This window comes from Eubalaena glacialis, chromosome 2 (assembly GCF_028564815.1).
Source record: "Eubalaena glacialis isolate mEubGla1 chromosome 2, mEubGla1.1.hap2.+ XY, whole genome shotgun sequence".
Taxonomy (NCBI): domain Eukaryota; kingdom Metazoa; phylum Chordata; class Mammalia; order Artiodactyla; family Balaenidae; genus Eubalaena; species Eubalaena glacialis.
The window spans coordinates 173,673,521-173,686,149 of NC_083717.1; the positions used below are offsets into that span (position 1 = coordinate 173,673,521).

The 12,629-nt window shown below is 33.2% G+C and overlaps 1 protein-coding gene across 1 annotated transcript in view; it reads right to left on the minus strand.

Moving 5' to 3' along the window:
* Positions 1 to 4,096: 4,096 nt before the first annotated feature.
* The window catches only part of GTF2A1 (general transcription factor IIA subunit 1), a 40,712-nt gene continuing 32,179 nt past the window's right edge, over positions 4,097 to 12,629 (minus strand). Inside the window, exon 9 of the mRNA XM_061181148.1 lies at positions 4,097 to 4,638. Within this exon, the coding sequence (XP_061037131.1) occupies positions 4,531 to 4,638 (108 nt within the window). The 3' untranslated portion in view covers positions 4,097 to 4,530. The remainder of the gene's footprint in view (positions 4,639 to 12,629) is intronic.

A 12,629-nucleotide genomic window follows, 5' to 3' on the forward strand; every position in this document is an offset into this window, starting at 1 on the left:
ATGGCTAAATGGTGGAATTAAAGAACAAGTATGTTCTCAAATAATTTTATCCTAAGTAATCTATTCTTTGGAGTAGAAATACTCAATACAGTATGTTAATTATATCAATTTTAGCTACACTTTGTTGGTGCGAATTTAGCCCAATTTAAATTCCTGTGTGCCTAGAAATTACAACTATTCTCTTTAAAAGCTACTAAGAATTTATAACACAGTTTAATATTCAGACTGACATCCCACCCTACTTATTTTAAAGGTACAGAATGTAATGATACCTTTTTTTGATAAATGGAACTTACTAACAATGTAAAGCATTTTCCTTTCTAAACTGTATAGTTTTATTCAGTTATCTATATAACAATGTTATAAACTAGTAAGCAAAGCAAGCAGCATTACTTTTTTTAAATAACATCTTTAATTAAAGTTTTTGCAAAGGTAAAATATTAAACTTAAAATAGGTCTTAGTACATCAAAATACTAAGTTCTCTAATTGTATTCCAAGATGGTCTTTAAAACATAATATCCCATATATCACAGAAGAGCAACCTTGATCTGCAATTGTACAGAATGAATTTTACAAACATAATAAATATATTTACGCCCTTACACATAACAGTATGTACAACAGCAGTTGACAATAGTAGCTCAGAACAGCAAAAAGGATTAGCCCCTCCCCCAAATTGTAGCCCTGATACATACTGGATGATTTAAGGAAACTTGACTTGAAATAGTAGCTACTAACTCAATGTAGTTCTTCCCTTAAGAGAGAAGAAAAAACAAGTTTATCTTGTTCCTCAAAATAAACAAAAATATCAAGTTTGGTGTGTTCTTCCTTAAACCATAAAAAAATGACAAAAAATAGACTAAGGCAGGCTTAAAAAGGGAATACAAACTTCAGAATAATTTCCATAGCATAATAGATTAAAATGCAAAACTATTTAACATAAACCCATGAGGAGATATATAAAGCAACTATTTTTTAACCAATGAATTCAAAATCTGAAATAGCTGATTCAGACAGATAGGTGGGAAATAGACATATGAAATAAAATGAAAATGTACAAAGATGGATCAATAAAATATTACATTGCACGAAAGCTCAAAAAAGTTCAAGATGAAATAATCTGAAAATATAGGAATTTTCTCAAGTGGAAGAAAAAGCTAAGTTATAAAGGGGACTCCCAAGAAAATTATGTCTGATTTCCTATACAAGGTGTATTTATCTTCTGAAAAGAATGGTGACGTTATTGCTATAAGATAATCAAAAATTACTCTTAGAAGGAGATAACCCTTTTCATTCCTCCATAAAAACCAGAAAAAAAGAAAACCAAATCCTTGATTTTCATATAGCAAAAGAAAATCTTTATACAAAAGCTATTATATTTTTATGTTCTTGCTGTCTAAGCCAGTCTATTAGAGTATGCTCTTCAAGAACACATTTTAATCACTATACACACTGCTCAAATCTTGATGTATCCCTAAAAGAATAACATCAAGATGGCTTTGATTTTAAGAGAGGCAACAATATAAACGTGGTATTATGATGGCATTTAATAGAAAGAAATGTGAACATTTAAAAAAATATAAAAGCCCAATATAAAGATCCCCCTCATATAACAGACATTTTACTCTAGAAACTAATTGCACATTAAAGAGTTGTTTTAGCCAAATGTGGCGCTCACAGAATTTAAATGTGCTCTCAGCCATTCAAATGGTCTGATTATCCAAACGACCACCAAAAAACAGTACATACACTGAAAGGCACGCATTTCCACACTTTATCTAGTACTTTTGCGTAAATTTTCCTTAGCACTGTTGATTGTTTTTTAATAAAAGGTGCCATCACCATCTGTGCAAATCTAAACAAATCCTTTTCTGAAACCTTTACTTACTTCATAATACTAAGTCTGAACTATTTTCCCTCTTTGAATAAACATGTTATTTTCATTTCAAAATTCTGAAAGTGGGAATCCTTGCCTTTTCAAAGGAATGACAGAACCTAATGAAACGATCTGTTAAATAAAATGTTAAAAGCATGATTAAGAATTCAAGTACAATAAAAGATAAGCAAGTGGCATTCTTATAGCAAGCCACTATAATAAAACTAAAACATGCTATTTGATTAAAAAGGAACACGATGCAGTAATATATAAGAGCACAATTTGGTATGCAGTGTTGTTTGGACCAGCTTTCAGAATATTCACAGGTAAAAGAAAAGCACTTGCCAAGTATGTCATAATTAATATGCAATATACACAGGTGCAAATATAAATGGCTATTTCCTGCTTCAAAATAACCCTAATGAGTCACTCTGAAAGCAGTGGTTGTTCATGTTTGAGTATGTTATAAAAACAGGCCAGTATACAATTCTATTATGAATACGAATGTTTTCGTCTACATAGAGAGCCCAAAATATAAGCTGAATATCATACAGTAATCCAAGGTTCAGTAGCATAAGAACTAGTAGATAGCGAAAGGGTTTTAATCAACACTGCAGCAATGCTAAACTTTTATAGGTAGTTCAGGTCATTGACTTCTTCACTGGGTAAATATAAACCTACTAGCAACTATACTCAAGGGCAAACAAACAACAGGACTTCTGTGATTTTACCCCCTCTCCCTTCTCTCCCCCCAGTCTCATTAATAAAAAAAAAAACCTGTGTGTGCTTTGAGCGTAGTGGGGTAAACAAATAAACCTCCAGAAAACTAAATTAATATAGTAAAAATTAAAACCGTATCACCAGTTATGGCATCTAAATAAAACCTAACTACTAGCATGCTAGAAACCACATTTATACCAAAGTTCAGAACATAAGTTAAAGGGACCAAGGTGGTATGTGGGGTGGGAAGCAGGCAAAAAAAAAAAAAAAGAAAAAAGATTAGCCTTTTCAAGAAAGTTTAAAGATTTGTGTTAAGAAAGGAAAAACAATATATAATACCTCACAGTTTTTCTTTGCAACGTACTTTAAAGTGTTTCTATGTTACTTCTGGAAACACAAAGGCAAATAAAAGGAAGACAAAAATGGAAGACTTAAAAAAAAAAAATTCAATATACAAGTAAGTTAAACACATGTGAATTTTGTCAAAATAAACCATGAAAAGAATTAGGTGTAAGAACAAAGTTCTGAAGACACAAGTTCCTACAGTTCTCCCAAGCAACTCGTTCACACTGAACATAGCACTGCCACATTGTTCTTTATAGCCCCTTAGAGAATACAGAGCTATGCATTCTTAATATACATATTACATTTCAATTATTTTTAATATACAAGTCAAATTTCTATGCTTTCTTCCCGATGTGCAAACTGGAGCCCATGTCTATATTATCAATGGCCTGGAAGGTCCACCAAATGAAAGAGAGGTAAATATGTACTTAGTGGCCCACCCTCCTCTAACCCCAAAATTTCTCCCTCAAATTACAAAGTTGCATTTTAAAAGTGTGTTCAGTTAGAATCATTTTAAAATTCTTTACTAGTAAACACAAAAAAACTTTTATAATTACTAAATTGTTTAATAAAAATCCAGGTCCTCACCACCTGCCCAATGCTTCAATCAATGCACAGAATGTTATCTAAATGTTTGTTTAGCTTAAAGACTAAACACATATATAAGCATACACTCTTCAGCCCAACAGGAAGAAAAATCTATCTATTCATATGTATATAATTTCAGCTAGATGGTACCTTTGTGCAATAACACTGTATTCCTGAGGAGCCACTTGGGGTTTCTTTTTAAGGTGGGGGGGGGGGGGCTAAAAGAAACAAATACAATTTTTCTGTTAGGAAATTGAAGTTATTTTAATTCTGCTCAACTCAGATGAGACCCAAGTCTTTAAACTACATTTAATGAGTCTCAAAACCTAATTAAAATAAATACCCATTCCTGGGTAAATTTTGTCTCCAGACTGTGATCACTGTTTACTTCCTTTAACTCTTAAATAGATGTTTCATAAACCAGGGAAGGAAGAGGTATATATTACTGAAGGAGAACAGCAAGTAAAAATATTTAAGACCTATTATGAGAGTTCTAAATTGTTTCCTTATACAAGTGAATTAAAATTCAACACATATTCTTACCCTTTTGTAAAAAGCTCACACGCAATTTTTACCAAATATAACCATGTACAATAAGCAGTTTCGGTTCAATCTATCAAAAGGGAAGTTTCTTCAGTCCATTCCAACAAGTATCTTCTGACTGAACTCAAGTTGGAGGAAGGAATATAAACCAAGCTTTACATGCTAATTACCAGTGGCAGGTACCTGTATTTAAAATCGACAATTACGGTTTTCTTACACAAAATCCCAACCCTCGCCACCCCAACAACCCCAGGTGCTACAGTTCCATGGCTTGCCAGTTAGAAGTAGTGTCTGTGTTGTCAAGGTCTCTTTGTTCCAGTAGCTCTGCTTCTACTGCACTTCTCTGACATGCAGAAGTTAAGTTTTGGTTGGTATATGTCCCAAGTTTCAAACTGTCCACTTTAAATTTTTTTTTAAGTTTCTTTTGTTTTATTTATAAAAGAAAAGAACCAACTCTTCACCATTCTGCATCTCCAATGGCTTTGGAAAATATATAATCTCTTCCATTAAGATTCATAATGCCATCCTTGAGATGAAATTTCCATTTGTTTTTACTTCTGTGTATCTAAATAAATAAGTAAAAAATGTATGAGATAAAAAGAGGAAACAAACAACAACAGAAAAACCATTCACACATCAAACTCGTATATTACTGCAATTGCAAACTGGTTTCTTTTTTAATTGAGATATAACTGACATGTAACATATTAGTTTCGGGTGTACAAAGACCATAAATAGTTACAAATTTTTTTCCTGTGATGAGAACTTTTAAGATCTACTCTCTTTGTAACTTTCAAATATACAATGTTATTAACTGTAGTCACCATGCTGTACTATATCCTCCTGATTACTTATTTTATAACTTAAAGTTTGTATCTTTGACCACCTTCACCCATTTCACCTATCTCCAAACCCTCGTCTCTAGCAATCACCAGTCTGTTCTCTGTATCTATAAGTTCACTTTTTTTGTTTTAGATTCCACATATGAGATCACATGATATTTGTCTTTCTCTGTCTGACATTTCACTTAGCATAATGCAAAGTCCATCCATGTTGTCATAAATGGCAAGACTGCCTTCTTCTTAAAGGCTGAATAATAGTCAACTGTACATATACATACACCACAGCTTCTTTATCCATTCATCCATTGATGGACACCCAGATTGCTTCCATTCTTGGCTGCTGTAAATAATGCTATAATGAACAGGGGAGTGCACATATCTTTCAGTTAGTGTTTTTGTTTCCTTTTAATAAATACTCAGAAGTAGAACTGCTGGATTGTATGGTAGTTCTATTTTTAATTTTTAAAGGAAGGTTTATACTGTTTTCCATAGCAGCTATCCCAGTTTACATTCCCACCAATGGTACCACAGGGTTCCCTTTTCTCCACATCCTTTTTAATTCTTGTCTTTTTGATAACAGCCATTTTAACAGGTGTGAGGTGATATATCTCATTGTGGTTGACTTGCATTTCCCTGATGATTAGTGATGTTGAGCACCTTTTCATGTACCTGTTTGCCATTTGCATGTCTTCTTTGGAAAAATGTCTATTCAGGTGCTCTGCCCATTTTTAAACTGGGTTGTTTGTTTTGATGTTGAATTGTGTGAGTTCTTTGTATATTTTGGGTATCAACCCACTGTCAGATATATCCTTTGCAAATATCTTCTCCAATTCAGCAAGTGGCCTTTTTGTTTTGTTGATGGTTTCTTCTGATGTGCAAGAGCTTTTTCGTTTGATGTAGTCCCACTTGTCTATTTTTGCTTTTGTTGCCTTTGTTTTCTGTGTCAAATCAAAAAATCACCAATAAGACCAATGTCAAGGAGCTTATCATCTCTGTTTTCTTTCTTCTATAGTTTCGGGTCTTACATTCAAGTCTTTCATCCATTTTGCACTGATTATTTTGCATGATAAAAGATAGTAGTCCAGTTTCATTCTTTTGCATGTGGCTTCCCAGTTTTCCCCACACCATTTATTGAAGAGACTGTTCTTTCCCCATTTTATATTCTTCGCTCCTCTGTCATAAATTAATTGACCACACAGGAATGGGTTTATTTCTGGGCTCTCTTTTCTGTTCTATTGATCTATGTGTCTGTTTTTATACCAATACCATACTGTTTTGATTACTATAGTTTTGTAATATAGTTTGAAATCAAGAAGCATGATGCCTTTGTTCTTTCTCTAGATTGCTATGGCTCTTCAGGGTCTTTTGTGGTTTGATACAAATTTTAGGACTGTTTGATCTCTTTCTGTGAAAAATGCCATTGAAATTTTGATACAGACTGCACTGGATCTATAGATTGTTTTGGATATTATGGACAATTTAACAATATTAAGTCTTCCAATCCATGAGCAAGTAATATTACTTCCATTTACTTGTGTATTTTTCAATCTCTTTCATCAATGTCTTACAGTTTTCAGTATACAGGTCTTTCACCTCCTTGGTTATATTTATTCCTAGATATTTTTTTCTTTTTGATGCAGTTGTAAATGGGATTGTTTTCTTAATTTCTCTTTCTGATAGTTCATTATTAGTGTATAGAAACTCAACAGATTTTTGTATCCTGCAATTGACTGAATTCATTTATTAGTTCTAACAGTTTTTTGGTGGAGTCTTTAGCATTTTCTATGTAATATCATGTCACCTGCAAATAGTGACAGTTTCACTTCTTCCTTTCTGATTTGGATGTCTTTTATTTCTTTTTCTTGCTTAACTGCTCTGACTAGGACTTCCCATATCATGTTGAAGAAAAATGGCAGGAGTGAGCATGCTTGTCTTATTCCTAATCTTAGAGGAAAAGCTCTCAGCCTTTCACTGATGAGTATGTTACCTGTGGGATTTTCATATATGTCCTTTATTAAGCTGAGGTACACTCCCTCTATACCAACTTAATGTTGAGACTTTTTATGTTGAATTTTGTCAAATGCTTTTGCAGCATCTACTGAGATGATCACATGATTTTTATCCTTCATTTTGTTAACATAGTGTATCACACTGACTGATTTGTAGATGTTGAACCTTCCTTGTATCCCTGGAATAAATCCCACTTGATCATGGTATATGATCTTTTCAATAAATTGCTGAATTCAGTTTGCTAATATTTTGTTGAGGATTTCTGCATTTATGTTCATCAGGATGATACTGGCCTGTAATTTTCTTTTCTTGTGGCATCCTTGTCTGGTTTTGGTATCAGGGTAATGCTGGTCTTGTAAAATGAGTTTAGAAGTGTTTCCTCCTTTTCTATTTTTTGGAAGAGTTTGAGGATTGGTATTAATTCATTAATTGGTATTAATGTTTGGTAGAATGTACCCATGAAGCTATCTGGTCCTAGACTTTTGTTTACTGGCAAGTTTTTGGTTATTGATTCAATCTCCTTACTAGTAATCCGAATGTTCAGATTTTCAATTTCTTCATGATTCAGTCTTAGAAGGTTGTGTGCTTCTAGGAACTTATCCATTTCTTCTAGATTGTCCAATTTGTAAACGTATAATTATTCATAGTAGTCTCTTATGAACCTTTATATTTCTGTTATCAGTTGTAACATCTATTTCTGATTTTATTTATTTGAGTCCTCTCTCTCTTGGTGAGTCTAACTAAAGGTCTGTCAATTTTGTTTATCTCTTCAGATAACCAGCTTTTAGTTTCATTGATCTTTTCTATTGTCTTTTTAGTCTCTATTCATTTATTCCCACTCCGATCTTTGTATTTCCTTCCTTCTACTAACTTTGGGCTTCTTCTTGTTCCTTTAGGTGTAAAGTTGGATTGTTTATTTGAGATTTTTCCTTATTTCTTGATGTAGGCATTTCTCTCTATGTACTTCTTTCTTACAACTGCTTTTGCTGCATTCTACAAGTTTTGGTATATTTCCATTTTCATTTGTCTCAAGGTATTTTTCTAGTTCTCTTTTGATTTCTTCTTTGACCCTTCTTTGGTTTTTCAGTAGCATATTGTTTAATCTCCATCTAACTGATTTCTAGTTTAATACCACTGTGGTCAAATTGGTTTTTAATAGTTTAATTTGACAACCTCTCTTAAAAAAAAAAATTCACTAGGTGCGTTTTTCAAAAATAAATTTATCTATAATTAGTAATACTTATTTTATAGCTCTCAGTACTTGTGTTCATTAGTTAATAATATTTCTCTGAAAAATATCTTATCTCTACCAGGTATGCGTATACATGTCATTTCATAGGAAATTTTATACTGGCAAATATTTCAAACAGGAATACCCTTTGTTCTCCCTGATGCTTCTAGACCATTTTTTGGTCTTTTCTCTGTAACTCCTTTTATGTCTACACCATTGATTTGACCTTAGGCTCTTCTTCATTCCTTTTATCTACTGACCACCAGGACACTATCTTTTCAATATTGGTATCATGTTTACAACTACTCTCTTCTTCTTCCTCACATACAGTAACAACTTCCATATTGCTGACCTTTTTAATACCGTGGCCCCACTGTATTAGAATGCACACTAATATTAGTATTTCTCTAATTATTACTTTCTAAATCTATTTTAGTTGTCTTCAGGACACCTGGCAACGGTTTTCTAAAAGGCCATCAATAATCTTCTAGTTACCATGTCAACAGCCTCTTGTCATATGATTTATTACAGTATCCTTTAGCTGATTTCCAGGACTTCACTCTCTCCCTTCCTTCCAATCATCTTTTAAGTATCACTGCCACTTCAGGCTTTCATTTTCAAAAGAGAAAATTACAGCCTGGAGAGGTTCCATGGCATGACCAAGGGCATATCACAGTTAAGTGACAAAGATGATTCTCTTGCTCCAGTCCAAGATGCTTTCTACTAATCAGGCTGTTTTATATAATAATGCAGAAATTCTCACTATATACAGGTATTTTCTTATCCCACTGCTAAAATTCCATGGTCTAACATCCCTGTGCAGACAGTCTCCATGGCACATTCTTAGCAAATCACTGTTTGGTGTCTGCTTAAGTATGATTAAAAGTGGGGGGCAAAGAACTGCAAATTAAGTTATCCCTTCCTGGGACAGCTCTATTATAACTCTTTCATACTTTACCCCTTACTAAAACTGCTTACTCCAAACTTCTACTTATTGATCGTAGTTCTGCCTTTTGGGAGTTAATTTAAAAAACAATCAAATACTTTGTATATTTGAAAATCATTCCCATGCCCTTCCTCTAGATCACTAACTTAAGCTATATATAAATTTAACATGTGTCAATTTTTTCTCACTTATTAAAACAAAATAGAGTACAATAAAGTGAAACAGTATTCAGGACAGAGACTCCTGCATTAAGTGGTCTTATAGCTCTGGTCTAATTACACTATGTAGATTATTACACCTAACACCTTAGGATGGATGATTTGAATGTCTAACAGATACAAAACTTAACATGTCCAAAACCGGCCACTCTCCTTTCCCAAACTTGCTCCATCTGCAGCCTTCCCCATCCAAGTTGATGGTATCTCCATGCTTCTGTCTGATTCCTCATCAAAAACAATTCCTGGACTCATTCTTGATCCCTCCTTTTCTACTGCACATACAAGAGTCAGGAAATCCTGTTGACTCTTCCTTCAAAACATCCAAGATCCAGCTGCTTCTCACCACTTCCATTACTATCATCCTAGCCTCAGTCACCATTATCACTCACTTGGATTGCGACAATATCCCTCTATTAATCTCGTTTCAACCTTTCTTCTTCTCTGCTCTCAACAAAGAAAGCTAAGTAATCCTCTTAAGATTAAAATGTAAGTGATATCACTTTTGTCTATTTGAAACCTTCCAATAGCTTCCCAATTCACTCAGAGTAAGAGTCCATGTCTTCCTACACCATCTGCCTTCACCTAGCTCTGACTTAATCTACTACTATACTACTCCCCCAAGTCCAGTTACACTGGCCTCCTTTTTGCTCCTCACACACAACAGGCAGGTTATGCCACTGAATAATGACAGGGCTAACTTTCTTCAAGTCTTTGTTCCTGTTCCGTTTTCCCACTCTATAATTTCCCATACCAATTATCAGCTTCTACCATAGCATATTAATTACAGTTGACCCTTGAACAGTATGGGTTTGGAAATGCACAGATCCACTTATAAATAGGTATTTTTCAATAGTAAATACTACAGAATTTAGTAGTCTGTGGCTGGATGACTACATGCATGTGGAGGAAGCACAGATACAGAGGACTGCCTATATGTTACATGCTGATTAACCCCAGCATTGTACAAGAGTCAACCGTAATTTATTTGTTGTTTGTTATGTTTTAATACCTGTCTCCCTCAACTAGAGTAAGCTTCTCAATAGCAGGGATTGTTTTGTTTTGTTCACTGGTGTATCTCAAGTTCCTAGAATAGTACCCTGGGACATCATAGACACTCTATAAGTATTTTTTGAATAAACAGGTATCTGTCTCCTCTTTTCTTTGACTTCCTGTAGAGAAAGTATTAACTATCCTAAAAATGGATATACTAATTTATTTCCAGTACAAACCAAGTGACCACAACCTGAAAGACATGGAATTAAATAAACAAGTGATATATATAAAAAATAAATAAATAAATAAGCAAACAAACAAGTGCTGAGTAGCCAGGAAAAAGGAATTCCACAGACAAGTAAAGAAACTGACTGCATTCTGCTGCAAGACAACTTGCAAAAAGCAAATGTAGAAAAGTTTCATGGATCAAATAATAGTCCATATACTAAGCACTGAAGTCATATTGAGTAATAAGTAGTAAATATTTTTACTTGAATAAAATCACAAAATCCAACTTAACAATTCATTGGCCTTAAATTAAGCCCTTCATGAAGGAGTGTCCTGAGTGCCAGGAAAAAGGCCTCTGAAATTTCTTAATGACAAACATATTAAATAAAATTACCTACAAATAAGGCTGAAGACTCAATACCTGATGCCATCAGTCCTTATCCACCCATACTTATGGGAGAACCCTGCCTCATTACTAAGTTTAAGGTTTGATTGGCAATACAATAACTCTATGATTGCTTCTAAAATTGACTCGTTGTTGAAATTCTAAAGTTTAGTCTTCAAAAATAAACTCCTAAAGTTCAAGTTGCCTCAAACCACACCCACGCCCATTTTAGAACACACCATTCTTTACTGTTGGCTAAAACATCAAGACTCAACCCTCCAGTCTCCAGAACTCATTTGATTATAAAAATTAGATCTCTGCAAACTTTATAATTGTTTATCATTCAACACATTATTTAAAGCTATTTTTTAATTTCTTAGTTTAAAACATTAAAATATTGTCTCTTGGAGCAAAACAAACCAATTTTAACATTTAAAATATTAAGTGTACAAAGGAGAATACAACTAGTCACTTATGAGAATACTTAGAAGCATATTCTTCAGTCAAGCTAAGGTAAAGGTCCTCTCTTGACTGATAAATCTGACATCTTGCTATCATGAAACTGTGTCCTGGATAATTTGGCTGCCAACAGGTTCCCTTGAGTCTTCCTGGCAATAAAGATTTACTGGTATCTCCCATTGTTTTAACTTCAATACGCTTCCTCTATATGCATGTAATGAGAAATTACTTTTATTATAATGTGCTTGGTGTAGGGTATTAAAAGTGCTTACTTAGCAGTCATAATGTACAAAAGTGGATGCCCTGATAACTCTGAATCAATGACCTCACTAACTTAATTCTATAATTTCACTGGTATTCAACTCGCTTGACTTTACCTTTTCATTAGGAAATGCTAATATTTATTTTCTTAACATTTTCCCTATAGATCTGTTTGCTGTAAACATGGCTATTTATAATATTCATTTCTATAAAAGCAACACAAATTTAAGATTTTCATCATTAGTAAAGGAGGGCATGCAGGGCACAAACTTTGCATAATAATGACTTTAGCTCCAGTACCTGACACATTTAAGCACTTAATAAATATATGTTTACTGAATGAGTAGTGCTTATAAACAAAACCCAACTACTTCTGTTAGAGTTTTCAGCACATTTTAAAGACCTCTGCTGAAATTAAATTATAAAAATGCAATATAATTTGTGGATTTACTATATATTTAATGATTATAACCAGAAAAAAAATTTTATTCCAAATTAAATGTTTCAGCAAATAACCAAAATTTTAACAATGCCAATAACTATAACAAAAATACTTGGGAAGTAGCATCCTTTTTAAGAATTAAGAAATCAAGGAATCAATAACTAATTCTCATAGAACCTAGTTTAAAAATTTTTTACTGCTACCAAAATACAGCAAAGCTAAATAATTTAAAATAATTTTCAGTAAAAATGTATCTTTTGTTAGTTATCAGTCTTGTTTTTTGCCATTGTTCTTCTCTCCTTAGCAATAAAAAAAGGTTACAGAAATTTAATTAAAGCCTTTTAGTTTTGAGGTAGTTGAGCTCAGAGGGAAAACAGGGTTATCCCACTGAGTTACTATTCATGTTAAAGGACAACCACAAAGTGGCTTTACTTTGTTAACAGGTTGGGAGACACAGTCTAAATTGAAAACAACATACTTCCCATGAGTTCTTTCATAACTTTTTTTTCAACTGTAAAGTTATACAAATTAATTTCTCATT